Source organism: Dysidea avara, chromosome 10, assembly GCF_963678975.1.
Source record: "Dysidea avara chromosome 10, odDysAvar1.4, whole genome shotgun sequence".
Lineage (NCBI taxonomy): Eukaryota > Metazoa > Porifera > Demospongiae > Dictyoceratida > Dysideidae > Dysidea > Dysidea avara.
The window spans coordinates 13510071-13535053 of NC_089281.1; the positions used below are offsets into that span (position 1 = coordinate 13510071).

A 24983-nucleotide genomic window follows, 5' to 3' on the forward strand; every position below is an offset into this window, starting at 1 on the left:
TGTATGGCACATCTAGTCTACTATGTCAAAGAAATCTTCAGCAATCCTTAAGCCATATCCCAAAAGTGCTTGCTTCAGGTCATTTGCAATTGGGTTGACGTGCTTGATTCCTTTATTCTTATCAACCCATCTACGCAGAGACTGATATGATTGTTCTGCAAGCTTGCGATGATCATGTTAAATGTCATCAATTTCTGTATCAGTCACTCCAAGCCTTCTTGCAACCATCCTCCAGTTAGTACCCACTTCCCTACTAATGTCCTCTAGAAACTGCTGGTTAAATTATGGCCACAAAATAAGACAAGTGCGGATTATACAGGAACAATGACAATGCTAATTTCATGCATGCATAGCTCAGTAATTCCTGCACAAAAACAAACCATTTTTCCAATAATGCAAACTCAGTGGCACCTAAACAGCCTAGGTAACTGAATAGTTTTCAAAGCTTAGAGAGTAGTACTAATATATGAAATTTAGTTGATATCCCAATATTAATTTTGATACTCCAAGTTGATTGGGGCGAGCCTAAACAAGCCTTACACTAGCAAGAAAGGTGTGAGATTTCCTTATTTGTTTGTATGGTCAACATAGTAAAGCAGCTAAGCAACAAATTTATTGTTCACTTTGTGATAAAAGCACCAAATTTTCTGTGGAAGTTGAGTAAGGTATACTAAATCATTTGAGATACGGTGCCACGTCAAAATCATTGCCTTAGGGAATGTTTTGAAAATTTTAAACTAGGTTATAAGCCCATTTCTAGCTGGCCAGGAAACCATACAAGTGCATTCAAAATCTTTGTTTTTGCTATGGCATGAATGTATCTCAAATTTACAGAAATCCGAGCAGAAATCTTTCAAAATGTGGTAAAATTACCTGCTTTTAATGGAGCCAATATTTCAGTGTTAAAAGTGCAGTCACTACCAAAATATATTGTATGTCTATGGCTTCATATACCAACCCTCCGTGCTTCTTAACATGGCAAGCTAATGACCTGGATGGGCACCTCCCTTGATCAGTTTTTGGATATGACCATCCCTTACTTGTCTATGCAGATGCAATGTTTCTGTGTATTTACCATTGAGCCAGCTCAAAGTAGGGCTGTGCAATAATTGAGATAATACGATTATCAAGATAGGTATCAATGCAATTATTGTTATTGTGGCAGTTTCATTATCATGATAATAGTAAATTTTGCATACTACAGAAAACCACTCTACAATACATGAATAACAGTCATGTTTTCTAGTGACAATTTGTAGGTAGTGTGTTCTCAATGGAGGTTTCCATTATGATTAGTGCTGGCTTAGAGTATGTTAAGTGTTTTGTATTAGTATTTAAGGTTTATGCAAGTATCATGATAATCAAGATAATGAGTAGCATTATCAAGATACTATATATTTTATTATCGCACAGCTCCAGCTCAGAGCCTTTTTATGGTTTCACAATACCTTTTCTATTGATTTTACTTTTCAGGTTCTTTGAGCGTGATATGATGGCACCGTATCTAATATAAATTAAGCAAATGTTGTACCAAGTTTGGTGCTTTTATCAAAAAGTAAACGAGTTTTTTCACTTAGCTGCTCTACTAACAGTGTCCTATACAATGTTACTAACATTTACTAAACTGCCTTATTTGAGTGTCCAGAACGAATGTTACAAGCGTTTACTTAACTTCCTCAGCAGGTATGGTCGTTGAGAGCATCATGGTAAGTAGATGTCTATCCTTATTTGTTTGTCCTTTATAAAGGCCTGATTCTGACAGATTACCAGTCAACAACAGTGTTAGGAGGTTAAATTTAGATCAACCCCAAACTCTTCCAAAAATTTCTATGGAATTTTTAAAAATTTTATTTAACAGAATTTTATTGACTAACTGATGCCTTCAGCCAAGCAAAACTGAATTGATTTGAGTTTGATTTTTTAAGCTCCTATATTTGGCATAGCCGTTCGACAATGGATATAGCTACAGGCTTGATTTCTTCACTGTTCGACATCACTTTGCCCCAAGATGTGCCTTTTCACCAACCACAGTATATACATGGACTTCCCTTTGTCCCCAGTTCTTTTCACTGACAATGCAAGGTGTTCACTTATTCACAATAGCGCATTAGTGGCTTCTTGCTAATAATTTATTTAGTATGCGCTGCTCAACTTTCTGTGCTGACCGGTACATTCGTTTCTTGTGTGTTTGAATTCAACTGATTGTTCCAGACGACGGATATAGGATAAGAGCTCATTTTTAGCAAAGTAGAACAGGCATGTGCTGATTAGTTTGGAATTAGTTGGCATGGTTCAATCACTTGCGTTTCTCAATGCACTGCTTTGCTGTTTAAGTTGTATTAAGGTAGCTATTTCATTCTATGAACAGTGTTAATTGTTTGTTTCTCATGTGTTTGAGTTCAACTGACTGTTCCAGACGACGGGTGGATAAGAACTCGTTCTTAGCAAAGTAGAACTACCCTATTCTGCCAATGGCAGCCCAGGGTCTGGAGGCATACTCCGTTACAATTTTGAGGTTGCCTTAAAGCTATAAGCTAGGGAGTTGTATCACTACATAGATATAAAAAGTTGTTATACTCATTCTTAAATGTGACTTGCAATGTTCTCAAAGCTGGTTAACTGATGCATGCTGCTTCAACAACTCTGTTGAAGTATTAGATTGTTCTATCAGAGTACCTCGCTTTTAAAAATAATGCAAGACCTTGTATAGAGTGATAACTACCACAAATGATGCACATTTAGGGTTGACTGAAGGTCTGAATTTGGTAATGCAAGATATGCCACCATTCTGAGTGAGCAGAGGCTTATATAAATCAAGATTTTACTAATCATATAAAAAACTAGTGTAAAACATGGGAATAGAGATCGCTGAAAAAGTAAAGAAACAAGGGTCAACCAAGCCAGCATGTTAAACACACAGAAATCTCTATTTGGACTCAATGGATATGATTTAGCTAGAGACTAAGGAAAAGCAGTAGTTTTATATATAAATAGGGGCAGATAAGTACTGAGAATGATCAGTAAGCACTGAGAATGAATCAATATTTTACTAACCGTGCATTGCTAGAATCACCACTAGCATTAAATTGCTTATTTTAAATGAAATTTATCTCCTTTGTATTAGCTACTATATGTATAATAATATACACCATGTATTTACAAACTGCATTTTATGCTTCTCAGTACGCTGTTTTTGTTGTTGCTGCCTCTCAAGTTTAAATGTTGAAACTGCCGCTGCACATAAATTCTTTTCCAGCTCAGGAAAAATCTGTATATAGTAAAATATCAAGCAACATTTGAATAGTGTATGAACCTCACATTTTCAATGGTTGCTCGCTCTCGCTGCTTAACCTCCACCTCCAAACATCGTCGAGCTATGTCACAGAGATTATATATGGACTTGGTTGGCCATCTACCACTGGTGAGGTCAACTTGAGTTATAATGCTGTAAGTTAAGTCAATTGGTTTGTTAGAGATGTATGGATCCATGTAAGAAATCTGTAAGAACAAGAAGTATGTAAAGGAACACAGCTGTATTATTTTTAAATGGCATACCAAATCATTAGGATCACGGCTGGCATCATAGGATGGCTTCCCAGTGATTATCTCCAGTAGTATCTAGAGTAGTAATGCATATACACAACAGAGCACCTTAGTAGTGTATGATGGTATGTTTAGTTCGTTTTTGATGTAGAACAGCAAAGAATATTCCTAGCAAATGTGTTAAGCTGTGGCTACTATAACTACAACACTAGTTCACACTAATAATGAGACCCACCGGTATGCCATTAGCTTTTGTGGGTAATTTATTTTTGAACAAACCAAGTTACAAAAGTCCGAGCATCATTCACAGTAGGTCTGCAATGTCATTAACAGGTGCACCAAAGACATGTATGTTGGCTCACACTCTTCGATTAGGGATCAAAGAAATAAAAAGTAGTGAAGGGAGGTCGCCTACACCTGAACATATACTAGTGGACATTTAATATCCACGGGTATAGACTGAAGTAGAGATTAAATGTATATCTTCAGGTGTAGGCGACCTCCATTGTTTCACTACTTTGACTTAAAATAATAATTCCTTGCCCAGCTGTTATTTCTGTTCAATATTATTTTTGTGAGAAAGCGCAAACTTCCATGATCCCTTAGGCAGATATGCTGTCAGCACCATAGTACAAAGATTATGTTTTATACTGCTACTTAACAAGGTTATTTATTTTATAGGTCAAACATCTACAGGCTTGCGCATTACCAACAGATTATGATTATCATTAAGCTATCAAAGAACCAAATGATTAGGAGATCTGGGTCAGCTGGGATAGCAGAGTTTATGCAAGGCACAGCATGGCATTGTTGTAGGCATATCCAGCATTGTTTAAATGACAATAATAAAATGTATGAATTGATTGTGTTGTAAAAGAATGGCTCGTTAGCATGGTGGTCTGTGTCTCAATAGGGCAGCTTTCAGAAAAACAAATGTTGATGGTCTCACATACTTGGCGTCAGTTATAGTTGGGTGGTCTTTTTGACTTTCCTCAGTCACCATGACTATGCTAGCTAGTGCTGCAAGTGATTTTGCTCCAGTAAGAGTAATGCCACATGTTTCAACATTCAGTTCATTAATCTGACTGTTACTAAGTGCTTCTGCAATAGCAGTGATACCATCATCACCGATGTTATTGCCTGCAGTAGCAAGGACTTGTAGTGAACACTTCCCTAACACTTCACTGATACAAATGGCACCTGTAGCGATTATTACAGTAATATAGTAAGTTAAGTGAGACTGTACATGCACAATTTATTCTTGTCACACACTCTACACTACCTTTCACTGATAAACTACACCGTTCTACTCTTAGCTCAGTCAGGATGTTATTGTACTGGAGTTCACTTGATATTAATGACATCCCATCATCTCCAATAGGATTAAAACTAACATCTAACACTCTTAATGAGGCATCACCTGTAATGATAACAGTTCGGTGAGGTGTGGAAATTCAGTGGAGCTTACTTGTCTTCACAATCTTCATTAAGTGTACCAGCCCATCAATAGTGAGATCATTGTCTCTAAGGTCCATCCAATAGCGGACCAGTAATGTTCTTGTTGGGGTAATGCTTTACTAAAGATTCAGCTCCTTTGTCTCCAATGTGACAAATTGAAACATTCAACTCTGTAACTGGATAACATGACATCACAAAAGAAACACAGACAATCAAAGGGTAGTAAAGTGGACATGATTGTCCAGTCATTCCTCAACTTCAAACTTATGGTTGTAGATAAGGGACTAACTAATTGGCTTTCATACAAGCATTTCACAGCTGATACAACATCTTCATCATCTGTGCTATATTCTGATAACTTTGACAACATAAACTGGAACATTTCACTGGACAGTAATCCTGTTAGTCCAGTAGTCCACACAAAAACATGAAAACGTTAGGATAGTCACCAAAGTATTTTCTCAGTAGATGTTGCTGTTCTTCTTGTAATAATGTTGAAATACGTATAAACAGCACACAAAAACTCCTGGATGGTTAAGTGGGAAGAGTTGTATGTGATAGTGTCTGTGGGTAATTGGTGAGTGTGCATAGCTTTAATAGAAAGCCATACCCATCCCACTCAGCTGTCACCTCCATATCGCACTCCTTCAGGTCTGCCACAGTAAAGATGATCTTTGTATTCTTCCACCATTTATTATCTTCACATTTAGCAGCATTGGGAAATGATTTCTCCACAAACTCTCGGATTTCATCTTTACCAAATTCCACCACTTCTACTTTTCTGCCTCCGTCCAGCTTCTCACAAGCATGTGGTCTTGATGTGATCACTATTGTGGCTTTCTCCAACAATGTATGCCTTTTCACCACACATACTAAAAATGGATCACTCTCTTAACGTTCAGGTGCCATCTCATCCCATCCCTCCAATATCACTAGACATCTAGTGCCTGCATATAGACCTTCTTTCCAATGTACTCTATCATTATTTCTTCAACTGACTTTTGCTGGACTGACCTTAATGGTATAGGATCACAATATCAAAGTCTTCAGATAAAAACCCATCCCTTGCCCACTTCACACAGATCTCATTGGCAAGAGTTGCCTTGCTACACAACTTATATAATATCACTACTACTACTACATACTATAATTCATTGTGATACTCACCCGGGCCTCCCATTATTAGTATCAGTCAAGGACAAGGTTTGTTTTGGTAGTGGAAGATGTCCCTCAGTTCACCTAGTGGCTCCTTCTTCAATATCTACTCTTGTCACCTTTTCTTCTCTCACCAGAGCCAGTCGAACATAATAGTGTGGCCAATCAATGGAAGCATAATTATGTGAGGTACCTATAGCCTTTAATCTGTCAACATTTATTGGACTATAAACTTCACAGTAGGACATTCACAATTGCATGTAGAAGGATCTGTAAGGTCATAGTGATACACACGCATACAGTTACAAACCAACTAACTATAGTCTCACTATCCACTGCTCCCTTCCTCAGTGTACATCTAATCAGTTAAGCCAACTCCCTCACACCATCATACTCACTATCCTCCATCATTTTAATAAGATCATCAAAACATCTATACCAACACCAGTCCTCACTGATGGTTGGATAACATGATCCAGGAGGTGTGTTGACTTGTCTGCCGTTGTGCTCATTGACTTCACTTGATCTTTGACATCACCAGGAAGAAGTATGCCCAAGAACAATTCTGCAATGAATACCGCATCATCCATTGGTAGTGTTTTGACTAGAAGTGTTGGAACACCTCATTAGTTGATGACATATCTACTGACTAATTCACCTGCAATAATAAATATTCATTCATGAGAGTTACTACTCTTGTTAAATGAAAACCCTACAATATATACAGAGATTATTACTGTCACTATAGTGTGAATGCTTTGTATGTGCTTTGCGTGTGCGTGCACTTATACATGTATGATGCGTGCAAGTGTAACCTAACTACTTCCATTAAACAATTAGTGCAGGTCTATCCAGGACAATTAAATCTATAGAGCATGTAATACACGATAAAATCAGAGACTCCATTAACAACTTAAGAAGGGGATTGCGCCCATTGAGATATAACAGTACAAATGGCAGTGAAAGGGGGGGGCTACAAGGGGAAAGCCCCCCCCCCCCCAACTTTCAAAAAGCAGGGGCAGAGCCACTGCAACAAATGTGTTTTATGACATCATAAGATGTATCACATGATCAACACCGTATACACTTGTTAGCATGCCTTGCAGCGTGATTACAAGGTCACTGTAGTGACTAATAGCTCAAGTATTTAATGCTGAATTATAGCAATGTTTACTTGCTACTATGACTATTTATCTAGCATTACTGTGATTAAGATTATTGGCTAAAACTGTCTCCAGATTCAATCTCATAGCACTTATTTTTCAAAACTTTTCTGGGGGCATGCCCCCAGGCCCCCTAGAAGGAGATCACTCAGAGCATGCAAAGCACACTGTGCATGTATAGCCACAATGGCTACACTCAACGTTTCATATCTTCCTCCGCCACTGTAGTAAGAACACTTGCAACACACATCAGACACCTGAGCATGCCACTGTGAAAATTTTATTCCTAAGTAGTATTGCTGTGTGAATGCTTTAAGAGGCTGGTCATCTATCATCTATCATAACAGGAGGATATACTGACTTTCTTTTGTGTAGTCTATAATTAACCCTTGCATGCACAAGACAACTATTAGCTAAGTAGTGTTGTTTTAGTAACTAAAACTAAAACTAAAAGTCGTTTTAGTTGGGGTTTTTACTTTTAGTTATCTGAAACTAAAACTAAAACTGAAGTTTTTGTGATTTTTCAAAAGACTCAGTAAAACTGAATTTTTACATTGAAACTTATACTAAAACTAAAAATACAGTGTAGTACTTAATATTTACAAGTAACAAACTAAAATTATAAGTACTTACCCCAAATACAATTAGCTAAAATTAAAACTAGAAGTACTTACCACCTACAATTATAAAACTTGTTGCTTATTTAAAACTAAAACTAAAAGTACTTTGCTATGCTATATTGTAGTAACACTTGAACACATGCATATCACTAATTATTCACTATACGGCAATATAAAAGCAACTAAAAGTGCTTTGCTATGAAGATATCTAGTAATCATCAACTTTAATGCTAAAAAGTTACTAGCTACTGTGATGCTTTCAAGCAGAACATAGCTAACTTAAACTATCACAGAATAATCACACAGTACAGTACTAGGGATCATGGAGGTTTGGGTTTGGCCAAAAACTATCACCCAAAAACCAGCTTTACTAGCTGGCACGTTGGCAGTATTGGCTAGGTATAACCAAGTTCAAAAGTGCCTCCAATATGACCCTAAATGCCTCCAATAGATTGTAATGAAATTTTAGGAATTTTCTACTGACTAACTACCTGATGCCTTCAGGCAAGTGTAATTCAATAACGGCTAAGGCCATGCACGGGCTTGAGTTCTTCACTGTTCAACGTCACTTCATCCTGAGATGTGCCTTTTGGCATACCGCTGTACGGACCATTCACACATCATGGACTGCCTTCTGTGTACACCCTCCAGTGCCTAACTGGTAAAGTAGATAATAACAATAACAATAATAACTTACCTTTGTTCTCATTTGTTTCCCATTTCTCTTTGCTGTCAGCCTCATCAAGGTGTCAATTCACAGTAGCGCTATGCATGGCTTTCTTACATTTGTAAAAGGGAATAGTGCGTATTTTGTGTGGTGACTAGATTGATTGCAGACTATGCAGAGGTGCTTCTAATACTGTTCTTCATTTGTAATGCTGTGTAACAGGCTGAACACAGCAGTGCAATGGCCACTTCACTTTTAAGTCAGTAATGAAGTTGAATTTTAGTTGCAATGGAACAATTTTTGCTAGAGAATTCCAAATGTTCATGATCTTTACTATCACAACTGAAACTAAAACTCTTGAAATGTAACATCTAAAATTATAACTAAAGATAGCAACCATAATTAAAACTTTAACTAAAACTATACAAATCTAGCATCTAAAACTAAAACTATATTAATGATGGTAACTAAAACTAAAACTTTAACTAAAACTTTTTTCTATTTACAGCTATAACTAAAACTAAAACTACAAGTCAAATGCATTACTAAAACAACACTACTATTATGCATACACCAGACCCTTTTCTCCTACCCATACTACAGGAACAAAGTAGTCTTACATAGCCGAACCACTTTCTTTTCTTTCATGTGTGGGCAAGAGAAGAAAATGTTTTGAGAACATAACATAGCACTGTTGCCAGTTTTGTACCTGATAGATTTTGGAGGCTCTGTAGAGATACTTGTTGATTGGTGAGAATGTTATGCTTGTTATGCACCAAAAGCTATCATGTGTGGTTCTCACCAATTTAATGAGTCTCTCTGCTGCAGCCTATCACCAACCAGAAGATGCACTATAGAGCCCCCAAAATCAGTCAGGTGCAGAACAATATGCAGTGTCGTGTTACTTATGTAACGCGTTACGTAATATTATTACTTTTGTGGTATCTAAGTAATATAATGAAACACGCTATAAAAACAGGTAATATAACTCAAGTTATTTTACTTGCAAATGTAACGCATTACCTAAGTAATATAGTTACTGTAATGAATCTAATATTATGTAATATTACTACTACAAGTAACGAAGTTACTAATCTCGTTAGTAATCCACTGAGTAATGCCAAGCCACAACGAAGTGATGAAGCCGAAGCTTATTCACCAGCTTCTTACTTATAACCAAGATTTGCACATTGTCCAACAACACAATCATGTAACGTGATAAGGTGGTAGTTTCACACATGACAACTTAAGGCTGTGGACACAAAGTAATATAATATGTAATATTATTATAGTTACTTTATTTTATGGGTAATATGTAACTGTAACTAAATAGTTCAGTTGCAATATGTAACTAGTTACTTTTAAAAAGTAACTTGCCCAACATTGGTACTATGCTATGTTTACTAGACCTTTTTATTTGCCTACACACACAAAAGAAAGTGATCTGGCTACGTGAAGCTAGGATGAAGCAGGCTGCCCACATGAGACTAGTTCTTAAACACCACTGTAGCATTGCTTTTTAGATCCCTGTCATTATTTCTACCTTGTCTGTGTCTGGATTGCTACATGGGAAATATGTGAGTATTTGTGACACACATACTTCGTAGTTAGGCTAAAATAAATTATATAGCCATATGTATGTGTCACAATGTGTGCCAAGAGCTAGTTAAGCAATTGTTATTAAACCGATCAAGTAGCTAACTGCTTGCATGATTGAACAACTTGATTCATTGTATGCGTGTGCACATAATTTGGGTTGAGCAAGCTGGCTGTTAACTAGTTGTTATTAACGTACATGCAGCATGCAGGTGAACCATGACTACTATAGCTATATCCCAGATTTTTATCAACTGGGATTACAGATATTGCCTGTTTTCCAGATCTGATAGCTTTACCAAACATTGGACACCAAATTGCAATTATGGTTTCAGACAGACCAACTTTTAGTTATAATTATTTAGTCATTTTTGAGTTTAAGTATAGCACTAGGTCAGAAACTTTTGTACTAAAGCACCTATATAGTGTGATTTTTGTCAATTCAGGAAGGAAATAGTAGCATACATCATGTAGCTACAATGCTTATAATAGCTCATAAACGGATTTCATATTTGAACTTTTTTGAGATCAATTATAAATTGCAACAGTGTACAGGTCACCACTGCCTAATAGTCTCAGAGTATGCACAGATTTTTTGTAGTGAGACACCCTTGGATATGCGTACGAATTACAAAAATTATAATATGGTTACAATTTACAATTTAACATGAAAAATTCATTGTATACTCTAATAGAACAGTCGCCAAGACAATTATGCAGTGGTGACCTATACATTGCCAGTTGTGGTTTATCATTGATCTCACACATCTCATATAAGTTCATATATTTAGCTATTATAAGCCCACTGTATGGTAGCTATATGAAATAACTACTATTTCTATCTTGAATTGCTGAAAATCATCCTATACAGTTACCTAAATAGTTGTGTTCAAATGTTTCTTACCTAGTGCTTTACTTAAACTCAAATAATTATAAAAAGTTGCTCTGTGCAAAATTATAATTGAAATTTGGTGTCCGATGCTTGATCAAGTTACCACACCTGGAAAGCAGACAATCCCAGTTGATAAAAATCTAATCTGCTCAAATCACTACCATGCAATAGCTTGTAAGTTGCATGGGAAGGGTAGAGATGGTGGCGTATCACATTATCTGGGGCTCAATTTTTTGGACAGTGGCTTCACTGCAGTCACACGATATACCCACATTCTTTCATATTTTATGTTCCTTATACGTAGTGGCTATTTGTCCGGCTCCGGACACCGATTTATACAGGCACTCATCCATCATAACTCAAGTATCAAGCACACTAGTTGTATGAAGGTGAGTTTTTGGTAAGTTTGAGGCAAGATAGGTTGGAGTAAGCAAAGCGAACATCCCGGCAATGCTGGGCCAACCCTAGCTCGCCTCAAACTCACCAAAACGTACATTTATACAGACAGTGAAGGACATCATTATGCTTAATTATAGTGCTGTTCACTTTCACTGAATAACCAATTAAAGATTTCCAAAACTTCAATAACTGGTGATAAATGTTAAATAACCAATAATCGGCTCCCAATTATTTCACTCAAATACACACTAGCATTTGAGTAGCTTTTGAGTGTTGAACACTGTAATTTGGTGACTGGGTCTTGGTATAATGCATTTTGTTATGTATCAGTAGTCACCCACTTAAGAATTTAATGTCAATCACACAAGCACATGTGCACCATAAAGAAATATTTACTGTTTCCTAAACAGTGGAATTTAATTGTACCAGTTAACCGATTATCGTCAATTATTGGTGACCAATAAACCGGTGATTAAAATTTTGTAGGTTCACAGCTCTACTTACTGAATTACAGGCAAACTTAAGGGTTTGGGTCAGGTTCAACTTTTCACCTGATCTTCTTACTATATACAGGTTACTTATTGAATCACATTTATAAGATAGAAAAGTAGAAGAGCTGGGTAGCTGCAGTGGTAGCACAATTATTGGTACCTTTCACACTGGTGGTCCAGGTTCAAGCCCTGTGAAGTTTTGCATGTTCTTTTTTTTGTTTGTTTGTTTTGCCAACCACAAACAGAACTGTACGAATAGCCCCTTCCTATTTTATAGTCAAAGGTCTTCATAATAGTGCCGCCACAAATAATTGAGTTTCATTGCTGTATGTATGCACACTTGACATTAAAGTGTGTACCTGGTGTGTGTGTGTGTGCGTGTATGTGTATGTGATTGATTGATTGATAATTTTATACTCACAACAATCGGCACAATGCTGTTCCTCCCTGTTGGAGTGATATACAAAAAAAAAACTACTACAACAACAAACTAAACGTACATGCATATATAAACACAAAACAAGACAATAACAGTACATTACACCACCACACACAAACAACAGTACATGCATGATTGAACGAGGGCATGAATATGCTTTAATCTACTTTTATATCATATCTTCCTTGTCATCCTCTCCCTCAATTTACAACACGGTAGACTCGCTAGATGATAGTAGAGCTTTCCTTACTAGACATCCCTACCACTGGCACCTATACCGGGCTCGCGCCAAGGGAGTGTGCACATGAATTTACGGTATCTCGCAACCAGTAATTACATACCGTAGGCGGGGGAAGTTACGCGTGGGAAAAGTTTCGCGAATTTCGCGATTGCAGTAGCTATCGCGAAACTTTTACGCCGGTTAGCTTCTATACAAAATCAACATCGCGAAACTTTTACGCCGGTATACAAAGTAGAGTGCAATTCGCGAAACTTTTCCCATGCGTAACTTTCCCCGCCTACGGGTATGCATTTATTGCATTTGCTGTAAGGGGAATTTCTTGTCTACTCGTTTTGCTGACTGAAAGAAAATGTCTGATCAGGATAAACTGATGATAAGAAAGTTCCTAAAGGAGATATCTGATAATATTCCTGATAGCGAACTGACATCACTCATTTATATTTGCCGCGTTGACAGAGCTGATGAAGAAAAAATTACGAAAGCGTTCCAAGTGTTCAACATTTTAGAGAAACGAGGTGATGATTGTAATATGAAGTATGTAGAAATAGAAATGCTGCTAATTTAACTAAAGCAGATCAGGAGCATTAAAATATTAGAATCGTTCTGTTACCACATCCAAACAAAACTATATCCCTTCACATTTATGTATGTACAAGAGTCTATGAATACTATGACCAGGAGTGCATGATAATTGTTTTATTTTAATTGTATTGTTTCTTTTTAAAATATATTTGTTGTTTCTGTTGTAGTTATGTCATGTTTTTGTGTGTGTATCTGTATTATTGTATGTTGTACATGTAAACTCCGGCACGGAATAATAGCTAGTCCAAATGCTGAGAGTATAATAAACAATCAATCAATCAATTATATATCAATATTATGAACTCTTGTTGTGATGTCTTGTTACATGACTTTATGCTTTAGGTGAGCTTACGTTAATGAAAGTGTGCACGTATAATTAGCATGCTGGTTTGTTTAAATGGGTCTCAGATTACTCATTTCTTATCCCTGCCTGCGTCACTTTTTATCATGCTGCTTCAGATTTCATTACTTTTCAGTGTTGAGGAAAACTAACCGTCATTATCTAGAAGGATTTTGCTAACTTTCTATGACTGTAAAAACTTTATTAAATGACATTCTTCCAACCTAAAATTCCAATGGTAAAATGTAACAAGAAGTTAACAGCCATCCAGGGTGTAGAGTGTGCAAGCCTATGTGAGTATAGTTAGTTTATGAGATGCACTGGTATTGACAGATATAAAATTCTAGCAGGATAGTGAGCTACATAGCTCAGTGGTTATGATGCAAGTACAGTAATCTGGAGTGACTAGATTAGAGCTTTTTTGTTTCTTCATTGACCTTTGTTGTTGTTAGCTTATTGTAACATTTAATTACTGTTTCTACATGTTGTGCATACTTGGTGATTAATGGGATGTGGATGCTTACCATTTATCACATAGGAGAGTTATCTATTAATAATTTCACTCGTCTAAAAGAAGTATTGGTGACACTTAAAAGAATTGACTTGAAAAATCGAGTGGAAGAGTTTGAAAGGAAGATTGCTTCTACCAGGAGGGTAGTTTTGCACTCTAAACCTAAAAGAGGTATGATATATATCAAGAGACATGTAAACATATGTACATTATGCTGGAATCATTTTGAGAATAATTGGTGGTAAAAGAATCAGAAATAATTCTGGAATAATAGTTCAGGAATGATTAGCTAGAATTTATATATTTTGCTTGCAGTGTCATGAAGGCACATTGCTAGTTTTAAAATGGGGCAAACAATCAAGATGTTCTAACAGTTGCCCTAGTGTGACTGCTCTATTAGAGTATCACGATTTTTTTCAGCTCCAGAAGAAATGCATCTAACTTGTTCTGTTTAAAATCAACCCAGGAAACATTTTTGGGAATAAAAGTGAATAAATTGCCAGAAAGAATAATGTGTAATTTAAAAGAATAATAGAGACATTGTAGTGTGTCATAAGCTGGGATGCAGGTATGCGATAGACAAGTGTGCATTATACCAGGACCAGAACATTATACCAGGACCAGAAAAATACAATTTTGTGCTTCCATAACTTCAGAATGTGGAATTTTCTTCACTTTCCATGCCAAATTTAGGCTAATAATTGGTCCAACCATCTCCGTGATATTCCCACCTTTAAAATTTGTCTCATTTTGTTTACATTTAGAATAGTCCATAAACTCATGTTGATTTACTTGAAATACACTGGCACATTTTTTTTTTTGAAAAATTACAAGTGAATTTTTTTTTCATTCCTAATTCTGAAACTGCTTATGGAAACCAGCTGAATTTTCTTGAAAACCTTAGTAAACTATCACAATACAAGCCATGCAACAGAAATCTAATTGAAGATCAAGGAGTTTTTATAACACAAAAAATAAGAGTTCATAAGAAGATAAGAGATACTTTAATAGAACATTCAGGAAATCAGAAATTAAAAGAAAAAAATATATATTTATTACTCTGATTAACTGGTGTTTCAAAGGTTGTGATACTGAAATGTCTGGTTTGAAGCATATAGGTCTCTTTTCCTGAAATGGCTACTGATTTTATGGATGGATGTTCTTAACCTTCTTATGACTAAACAGTGGGTCATATGACTTGTTATTATTTACTGTATAATGTACAGACCTCAATCACGAGTATAGTGTACATGATTAGTTAACAAACTAAATGTTAATTAAGTAGCTAATAGTATTTAAAAGTATCAACATTATCAGTTTCCACAAGGTGATCGGGTAGGTGATTTTATAAAATTATTAATCAGTATGTAGATATCCCTTGTGATCATATCCTTCATAAAGTTCCCAGTATCACCCGTAGTAGCAACAAGAAATTCCTACACTTACCCTCAAGAATTGATTCTTTCATGTATTCGTTTTTTCCAAGAGCAACCAACATAACAAAATCGAACCATTTCTTCGTCTCTCCAATGATGGCCAATCAAATTGATTTAGCATAGGAATAATTGAAGGGGTCAGTGGAAAAGGGGGACATGTGCCATTTTAGATTTTTGATTTTCTAAATTTAGAATGGCTTGGTTTAACCATGTGAATAATATTGTCACTAAGTAACAACAGAGTTTAAAAGTTTATGGCAGTCTCAATATAACTTTTAGCAAATATTACAAAAATTTAATAATGTCCCAAATTTCTGTTTAATGCCCATTACGTGGTCACCTAATCTTTCAAGTGGCACTTGTTCCCTTTTGCTCCTGGCCCCTTCAATTGCTAAATACAAATTTGGCAGCCTTCCTTTCAATTTGGTGTGTAAGTGGGGTGACCAGATGACTGCGGCATATTCACAGATGGGGCGAATGTATGTCTGGTAGCATTTAATTTTAATGTCCTGTGTGCACTGACCAAAGTTCCTTCGAAAAAATGCCAAGCCAGAGTTAGCTCGACTAATAATTCCTGAATTATGTGCGGACCAGGACGAATTACCTAGACCGATGTCAGTTCTCCCATCTAAGTAATATTTTATGTTTAGGTACTGTTTATAAGTAACATGATCTAATTTTTATAGTAACAGAGTAATCAATGACTGGAATTCATTACCCCAATCTATTGTTGATTCTCCCACTGTTAATAATTTTAAAACACTACTGGACAGACATTGCAGTAATTGCTTATTTGATTTTTGTATAATAGCTAAGTACACGAGGTTTTTGGATGTACAGGCATAAGCCTTTATCCTTAAAAATACAAATTAAATACAAAATTTAGTGCTTTATGAGATTGTAAGTCAGTGTAATCTAGTGTCATCACTTTTGGTCATAACCAGAGTGGATTATAACGGTCGGCCATCAGACATTTACCGACCAATTAGCTTGAAGACTGCTTAATTACCTACTGAACTGGTCAAGGATTGCCTACCACTTTCCCCGGCTAAAAAAGATCGATATACTCTAATAGAACAGTCAGCTACTCTAATAGAGCAATCGAAGGATTTTTAAAATGGTATACCTAAAAGGTCAAAAAAAGGTTGCCTGAGTTAGGGAATGGAACCTACACCTTTCAATATAGTGCAATCTTCACCATTCTACCACATGTTCACACACTGTTTTATTCTATCATACGTTCATGCACTGTTTTAATGGATTCTAAAGGGTCTTTAAATGTTCTGCAATATTATGACAATAATTGCTATCATAATGTTGTTATTACAGATTTATTATGTCATATGTGTGTGGCTTAACAATGATGCAGTGCGTGGAGTTTTGGGTGTCAAAATGCTCAGATCCAAGCTTTGAAAATCAAAAAATATTTTCAGGGGCATGCCCCAGATCCCCCTAGCTTGGCATGCTTATGCATGCTCCTGCTTTGTACAAGCATTGTCATACATTGTCAGATCAACTTTGACTTTGATCTGACATAATGTCAGATCAACAAAGACTAGTTATAATCCTCTCTGGTCATAACTCAATTATTTTTTACTAATGTTCTCTTTATTATCTGGCCAGAGTTTGATACTAAGTTTCTGCAAGATCTTGGTAGGGAGGTGGGTACCAATTGGAGAATGATAGCAAGAAGGCTTGGAGTGACCGACACAGAGATTGATGAAATTGAATATGAATATCGCAAGCTTGCAGAGCAATCATATCAATCACTGCGTAAATGGGTTGATAAACACAAAGGAATTGATAATGTTGACCCTAATGACCTGAAACAAGCATTATTGGACTACAACTTAAGAAGAATTGCTGAAGATTTCTTTGAAATCGTAGATTAGGCTTACTACATATTACTGTAAACTATATATGCTGCATAAAGCATACATGACATATATACACTATATTCTTGCTGTATTTTGTTTAAATGTTCACACTTAATGACCTTTAAGTTTTTTATTGTGTTGCATTAATTTCTCAGCTTGTTGTTGTTCAATGTATTTTTTGTGTTTCTCAAGTTTATATGTTGCATCTGCTGCTTCGTGTGAAATCTTTTCAAGTCCTGAAGAGCATTAATTGTCAATTAACAAGTCTACCTAGTATTTGGATCTCACCTCTTTAATGGTTTCTCTTTTTGTTCGTTCATCCTCTAAGCATTTTCGAACTATCTCACAAAGATGACTTATGCATGTAGTGAGCCATCTCCCACCGGTTGGATCTATTTGAGTCATTATACTAAATGAAGAATCGGCCTGTTTTTCAGAAATGTAAGGTTCCATGTATGAAATCTATAAGGAGTAGCAGTAGTCACTTATGCCAGTGTTATAGCTATAACATACCAAATCATTAGGATCACGGTCTGCATCATAGGATACTTGCCCTGTCATGATCTCCAGTAATATCTAATTGGGTATATAGATATCACATATGATACCAATATTCTGGTACAAACAGTAAATTGGATTATTAGACTCGGCAGTGTATTTTGCTTCTCAACTTCATTGTTCAAATACTTTTCCTTTGAGAGTTTGTATATTTAATGGGTGACCTAGCTATAGGGAAAAAAAAACAAACAGTAACAATTGTGGATCTGGGATGGGACAAATGCTCCCCAGCACCTTCGTGTGTACTGTAAGCATCTCAAAAAATAATTATCACGTTACAGATGTCTAAGCCATCACATGCAGAACAGCTTTTGTATATTTAAGTCTTCATCAGTTTGCAACAACTGCAGTTACTGGCTGCCATGTAACTATGCCTCATGTGTGGATTCCCCTTAATTTTTAATGGTGTGAATTTGAACTTGTTTGTTCCCTTCCCCCTGCATAGATCAGCCCCTGAACATATAAATCCTTTTAAAAAGTACTGAAAAAATTGTAAAATTAATATTATTTAATTAGAAGCAACCATACCAGTCCACTGTATACCTATATTATACCTACAAGTTCTATTAGCTATAGTTCATGCATGAAACATGAGTATTACTAATCATTGGAATGGAGCACTTGACTTTTTTTTTGGCTGCATCAGTATAATGAGGTGTATACATATAGGCTCAAGCCAAAGACTATTAACAAATTTACACTTACATACCAAATCTTTGTATAATTAATTAACTAATTAATAATCATATCAATCTACTGATATTGTACTGATCTGACATCAACTATATTGACATGTATGATGACTGAGCTACAGGTGCTGATGGGATTTTACTGTCTCAAACTTAGGCAATTGTATAAGCATTGTTGCTGGAGTCAGTCCCAATTGTGGTGTGACCTCAATTACCAGCATTGCATGCACAATAGCCAAGGGCAATCTCCTACCAAGACCCAATTAAGCCTGGAACACTACATTGATGTAGCACAATATCCAAGTGTTGCAGTGTTACCTACTAAGTACCTACTAGGCTGGAGTGTAAGTTTCACTGGATACAGCAAACTTTGTATAGTTCATACTGTGACCAACAGAACACACATGTAAAGTTCAGTATACTTGAAGATATGGGGTTATACAATGTCATAGTTATCAGAGATATCTTGGTGTTTATGCTGAGTTTGCTTAAATCATCCAAATCAGCTGCCGATCCAATGTTAGATCAGTACATCTCTGTTTTCAGAAACTGGTCAAACAAGTTGAGACATCCTAACAGTCTCAAGACAATAGTTAGTTGAAATTGCTCTCAAATTCAATCTCAGATGGTCTAACTTTTCTGGGAGAGCAAAAATGGCATGTTTCACATGGTATTTAGTATGAATACACTGGCATGCCATTTTATATACTAAATAGGCCCTGCCATCACAAAAATCTGGACTGGAAACTGGTTATCAAAATTCATGGAACATCCATAGCAGATCACTGTTTCGTAACAACAATTGGCATGTATTAAAATTTTTTATTGAATGGTAGTTGATTTTTTGTGTGTGTGCTAAAACAGACAACCACAGTGAGGACCACATTGTTAATTTTGAGTTACTACTACTAAGTGCCAATTAGGCCTGTGTACTGTGCAAGACCTCAAAGTTGAGCATGAAAAGCACACTATAGTTATAAATTACATAGTAAAGATTTAAAATGTTCTACAGTTGGATGGAGTGCTATGCCAGCATAATGCTAGCATATTAGGCGGATATTTAAAACTATGAAACTTAATTAGATCAATACACCCTAATAGAGCAGTCAGTGGAATCTGCAATAGAGCACTTAAATGTATTGTACATGGCTCCTCAGATTGATACTCTCTAATAGAACAGTCACTTTGTAGTGAAATGCTCTAATAGGGCATTCACTGATTAAAATGTTTCAAGAAAATTGTAAGAAATGTTGTTAACCCTGGAGCATAATGCAAGCATAATAGGGAAAAATGTGGGAAATTCCTGAAAGCATTTTGGGTAAACTTTTGAGCATATTTGACTCAGGCCTAGTGCCAATAGACTATTCTAAATTTATGGGATGAGTCTACTAATCTAGATATTAATTCTCTGTAATAGTCTGTTACAAGCACCGGTGCTTGTACTTCTTAGCCAGAGTCAAGGCTTGAGCTACAACTAATGAATTACACATAATAATAAATGTACATTCTTTGCAATTACTATAATCGTATCATTCGTATGACTAAAATTACCTCCAGATTCAAACTTGTAACACCTAATTTTCAAAAATATTCCTGGACCCCTATCTGGAGCATGCCATGCATACTGAGTGTGCTTCACAGACTAGAGTGTATGCATCATTTCAAGATCCAACAGAAGTATTGTATGGTCTGCCTCATGCACCTATTTAAAATTTCTAGCTAGCTATGCTCCTGATTTTTATTTGTAATCATATTACTTTTTAAAATCTCTTCATTCCCAACCAGTCCCAAGAAACATGCATGGAAAGTACAATAGCTTGCAGATATATTTTATTTTTTAAACTTTATGGCGTAAACACCAAAGGCCTGAAGGTAACATGCACCAACAGCCATCTCAGTCATACATACATACAGTTATATGTTTAAACAAAAAATCTGAGGCCTAAATTTACACTCCTTACTCACTTACCGTTCCAAATGCAAAGCTGTCCATTTTGATGGTGACATAACCACGATAATACTCTGGGGGAATATATCCTGATGTTCCTATGATATGTTTTGTTCTGCCCTGGTCTTCAGTGTCCAGTGCTCTAGCTAGGCCAAAATCACCTAGCTTGGCTCGGCAAGCCACATCCAATAACACATTTGCACTAAATCATAACATATGTATTATTTTGTGCAAATGAAACTACACAAAACCTTTTCACATCACAATGTACAAGTGGTGAATCAGGAGCAGCAGTGTGAAGGTATAGTAGTGCACGGGCTGTGTCGCATGCAATAGACATACGTATCTCCCATGCTAACTCAGTCTCTTTGTTAACCTAGGAAAATCACATTATACACACAAAGCATCTGTAACACTCATCTCCTAATCTTACTGAACTGGCCAAGGCATCTCGGTACCGTGAGGCATAAACTCATAGATTAAACAAAAGTTATTTGAATATGCACAAAATCCCATCAGTGTTAAAAGATTGGGGTGACGATATCTGTGGAGGGTGGGTATAAAACTATACTGTTGTTGAGTTGCTCACCGCAGGCATACCTGGTGAGAATAGTGACCTCAGTGCGAAACTGTTGATGTGCCATTGTAATATTTAAGTTGCCACTCTCCTAGTTAATATTGTACACCAACGCTAAAATTAAAATAAATAAGTCGCTTACTTTTCTTAGCTGTTTAATGGCTACAGTAGTATACAACAAGCTCCCCTTATAGCTACACTGGGCCGAATCCGCCTTCTCCGAGTCTGCATTCTTTAGAAAAGTCGCTTGTAGCCTTTCGTAATTGCTCGAAGCTAAACTCAATGCAGCTTGGTTCATTGGTACTTCCTTGCGATTGGGTCATCTTTCGTAAAAAGTTTAACTGTATGGACCGGCGAAATTTTCTCAACTGACCGGGAAATTCCCGAAGTTTTCTTAGTATCCGCTATATGACACGGGAAAAGGAAATGGCCAGACCGCCTTTTCGCAGGCCATCAATAAAAAAAAAAACAAATTCAATTTTAAAAAAAGGGACTGGCCACGCGACTAAATGACAGGAAGGTGATGAAATGGTTCAGACGTTGCTGTTTGCTGCTTCCTTCTTGCAGATGCTGCATGCTTGCTACCTCGCTTGCTGTTGCTTGCTGCTACTGCTGCCGGCTCGTTGCTGTTGCTGCTTGTTGCTATTGCTTGTTGCTTGTTGCTACTGCTTGTTGCTACTGCTTGCTACTGCTACTTGTTGTTACTGTTTGCTGCTTGTTGCTGTTGCTTGCTGCTTGTTGCTGTTGCTTGCTGCATGGTGCTGCTTGTTGCTATTGCTTGCTGTTGTTTACTGCTTGCTACTGCTGCTTGTTGCTACTGCTTGCTACTGCTACTGCTTGCTGCTGCTGCTTATTGCTACTGCTTGTTGCTACTGCTTGCTTGCTGTTGCTATTGCTGCTCGTTGCTATTAGTGCTGCTTGCTGTCGTTTGCTGCTGCTGCTGCTTATTGCTATACTGCTTGTTGCTACTGCTTGCTACTGCTACTGCTTGCTTGCTGTTGCTGCTGCTTGCTGTTGTTTGCTGCTTGCTGCGGCTGCTTGTTGCTGCTGCTGCTCGTTGCTATTAGTGCTGCTTGCTGTCGTTTGCTGCTGCTGCTGCTGCTGCTGCTGCTGCTGCTGCTGCTGCTGCTGCTGCTGCTGCTGCTGCTGCTGCTGCTGCTGCTGCTGCTGCTGCTGCTGCTGCTGCTGCTGCTGCTGCTGCTGCTGCTGCTGCTGCTGCTGCTGCTGCTGCTGCTGCTGCTGCTGCTGCTGCTGCTGCTGCTGCTGCTGCTGCTGCTGCTGCTGCTGCTGCTGCTGCTGCTGCTGCTGCTGCTGCTGCTGCTGCTGCTGCTGCTGCTGCTGCTGCTGCTGCTGCTGCTGCTGCTGCTGCTGCTGCTGCTGCTGCTGCTGCTGCTGCTGCTGCTGCTGCTGCTGCTGCTGCTGCTGCTGCTGCTGCTGCTGCTGCTGCTGCTGCTGCTGCTGCTGCTGCTGCTGCTGCTGCTGCTGCTGCTGCTGCTGCTGCTGCTGCTGCTGCTGCTGCTGCTGCTGCTGCTGCTACTGTTACTGTTAGAGTATCAGTAGTATTGAGAATTACCATAATGTAAAAATATAGGCTATATGTATGTTATTATCCTGTATGCAGTGTGTATAACTGTACATGTTGTGAAGTACCTAGTCAAAAAGATTCATTCATGCATAAAACGATCGAAACAATTTCCCATCTATTTCATTGATACGATTACTGATGTGCTGTAATTGCTTGATTGTCCTGTAAATTATTCCATTAGTTTTACACCATTACTAGGGTACATGGTTGTTTTGTAGCTGGCTGACAAGAATTTGTATCATAGTGCAAAATTTCTGTGACTGGATTTTGGAAAATCATCCTTTTGGGAACATGCAAAAGTTGCACTGAGGAAAACTCACTTAAATTTTTCAGTATTGTAAAAATCATTTTTTCATTTTTTTGCACAAGCAACTATTATGCAACCTTTGTGCTGTGAAATTCAACACTCAAAGCTTCTTTCTACTAGGATGATTTTATCAGACAATGTTGTGATTTCACAATGCGTGGAATGGCTTAAACTAAGTCTTTAGACAATGATACTCAAATGTTATTAAAGAAAAGGATCAGAACATTTATCAGAAGTCTATTTATATGTGGTAGCTAGGAATGAAATTATTTGATTCGTCAACAAAGCTGAAATGATTTATCACCATTTGTCACACTTTAATACATTACAAATGAACTTTTCATAGTAATGCATGGACCCGTAAATTGACTATTCATAATATCTATGGAACCCTTCAAGATATCAAGCTAAAATTTCAACAGAAGATAGATAAACAATCAGTATCTTAAGAATATGGTTTTCCAAATTGGGTCACATAGTTTTGCTCTTATAGTTTACCGTTTATGCATGCATGGTGACTGATACTATATATGCAGCAACTACATTTTAATTATAAGGCTATTGGTGTACAAAATGAGAAGTATTGCTAACTAAATTGCTGGATCATACTGTTGCACTAGTCCACACAATAATTGTCAGATGTATATACACAAAGAACTGATTTTCCTGCTCAGCTACTTCCATATATCACATTGTAAAAGTTGTATACCATTGTGATTTTAGGTTCCAGGAAAGACTAGTCACTATGTAATCTATATTCTAGTGTGGCACCTACAACTTGGTTTTCAAAAACTGGCATTATAGACTCAACTGGTCTCCATCATGGATTATTACTCATTGATTACAAAATTGGAGTACTTACTATGTATCACGCGTAAAAAAATATTACGATTGTACATTTTGCAAAAAAAAAAAAAAAAAAAAAAAAAACATTTACAAACATTATAACATATAAACAAATTGGTTCTCATGTTGAAAATGTTCATTTGTATTTGTACCCATAGTATTGTTCTTGTACTCTTGCATCAGCTTTACGTTTGCTGACTATTCCCTTCTTGGCTCCACCAGACAGGAACTGGCCCATGTGAGCAGTTTTCTTAGTGTGAAGTAACTTTGCCATAGAATCTGATGATTGTCTTGATGTATCATGTGATGCTTGTTGCAATTCTGAGTCCAGCTCGAGACAGCTACTAACAAAGTTGGCGTACTCCTCACATTGTTGATCAGATCTTGCAGCTGTTTGCATCAAACGTTGAGCAGAGTGGAGTACTTGACGTGCTTCATCCAACTGACCACGTTGAGCTAGTGCTGCACTCTTTTGTACAGCAGCTAATCCACTTACTCCAATATTACAATCCTGTAGAAATAGGGTACAGTGAATTATTTATAAAATTAATTATTAATTACTTGTTCGATGTCTTCTCGTTTCTGAGTGAATTCTCGACATTTGCTGATAACTCTTAAACATTTCATTTGATCTGGTTGATGGTAGATGACCTGCACTTGGAAAGGAATGCTTCCTATTTTCTTAGCTGCATCTCCATCTTTAGTATTGAACTCCACAGTGAAGTCCATGTTTTGTGGAGTATTGCCTATTTCTTCATGAAACCGACTAGCCTCCTACAGTAGTCCAGTTAATAGTGTCTCACAATACATTGTACACTACTGACCTTAGTAGATCTATCTGTCTTCAGTAGTAAGCAAGGGTGAGTTATCATGCTTACTTCCACTTCAGTGGCGACAATGACATTTTGAGCAATGCTATGTATCTGTCGTACCATCTCAAGAGGATGAAGAATGTTAATAGTTCCACCAGTAATGGAGGCTGCTTGACTGATGGCTTATAAACCACACTGAGTATCTCTATCAATTCCCAGTATGGAAAAGTAACATTACAAGTCTTAGTATC

The 24983-nt window shown here is 37.0% G+C and overlaps 4 protein-coding genes and 1 long non-coding RNA gene across 5 annotated transcripts; 1 reads left to right on the forward strand and 4 right to left on the reverse strand.

The window, feature by feature from the left end:
* Positions 1–12: 12 nt before the first annotated feature.
* LOC136236775 (uncharacterized) lies at positions 13–21520 on the reverse strand. Its single transcript, XM_066027013.1, is given in 10 exon segments — positions 13–130; positions 3165–3268; positions 3319–3498; positions 3556–3618; positions 20627–20807; positions 20857–20981; positions 21020–21149; positions 21206–21273; positions 21325–21333; positions 21383–21520. Coding segments are annotated over 10 exon segments (1101 nt in total). The 5' UTR covers positions 21506–21520.
* On the reverse strand, positions 4430–5438 carry LOC136268705 (leucine-rich repeat-containing protein 74B-like). The gene is made up of 3 exons (XM_066064148.1): positions 5012–5438; positions 4826–4963; positions 4430–4743 (listed from the first exon to the last, which is right to left on the reverse strand). The coding sequence occupies exons 1-3, from the start codon at positions 5076–5078 to the stop codon at positions 4430–4432; spliced, it is 519 nt and encodes a 172-aa protein (XP_065920220.1). The 5' UTR covers positions 5079–5438.
* LOC136269228 (FAS-associated death domain protein-like) lies at positions 12853–17535 on the forward strand. The gene is made up of 3 exons (XM_066064732.1): positions 12853–13179; positions 14125–14268; positions 17157–17535. The coding sequence occupies exons 1-3, from the start codon at positions 13014–13016 to the stop codon at positions 17423–17425; spliced, it is 579 nt and encodes a 192-aa protein (XP_065920804.1). The 5' UTR covers positions 12853–13013; the 3' UTR covers positions 17426–17535.
* Positions 17493–17987, reverse strand: LOC136269235 (uncharacterized). Its single transcript, XR_010707251.1, has 3 exons — positions 17924–17987; positions 17699–17872; positions 17493–17646 (listed from the first exon to the last, which is right to left on the reverse strand). It is a non-coding gene; the product is annotated as an uncharacterized lncRNA (long non-coding RNA).
* Positions 21521–24030: 2510 nt separating the features above from the next.
* On the reverse strand, positions 24031–24973 carry LOC136269220 (circularly permutated Ras protein 1-like). Its single transcript, XM_066064725.1, has 3 exons — positions 24745–24973; positions 24482–24694; positions 24031–24431 (listed from the first exon to the last, which is right to left on the reverse strand). The coding sequence occupies exons 1-3, from the start codon at positions 24853–24855 to the stop codon at positions 24057–24059; spliced, it is 699 nt and encodes a 232-aa protein (XP_065920797.1). The 5' UTR covers positions 24856–24973; the 3' UTR covers positions 24031–24056.
* Positions 24974–24983: the final 10 nt, after the last annotated feature.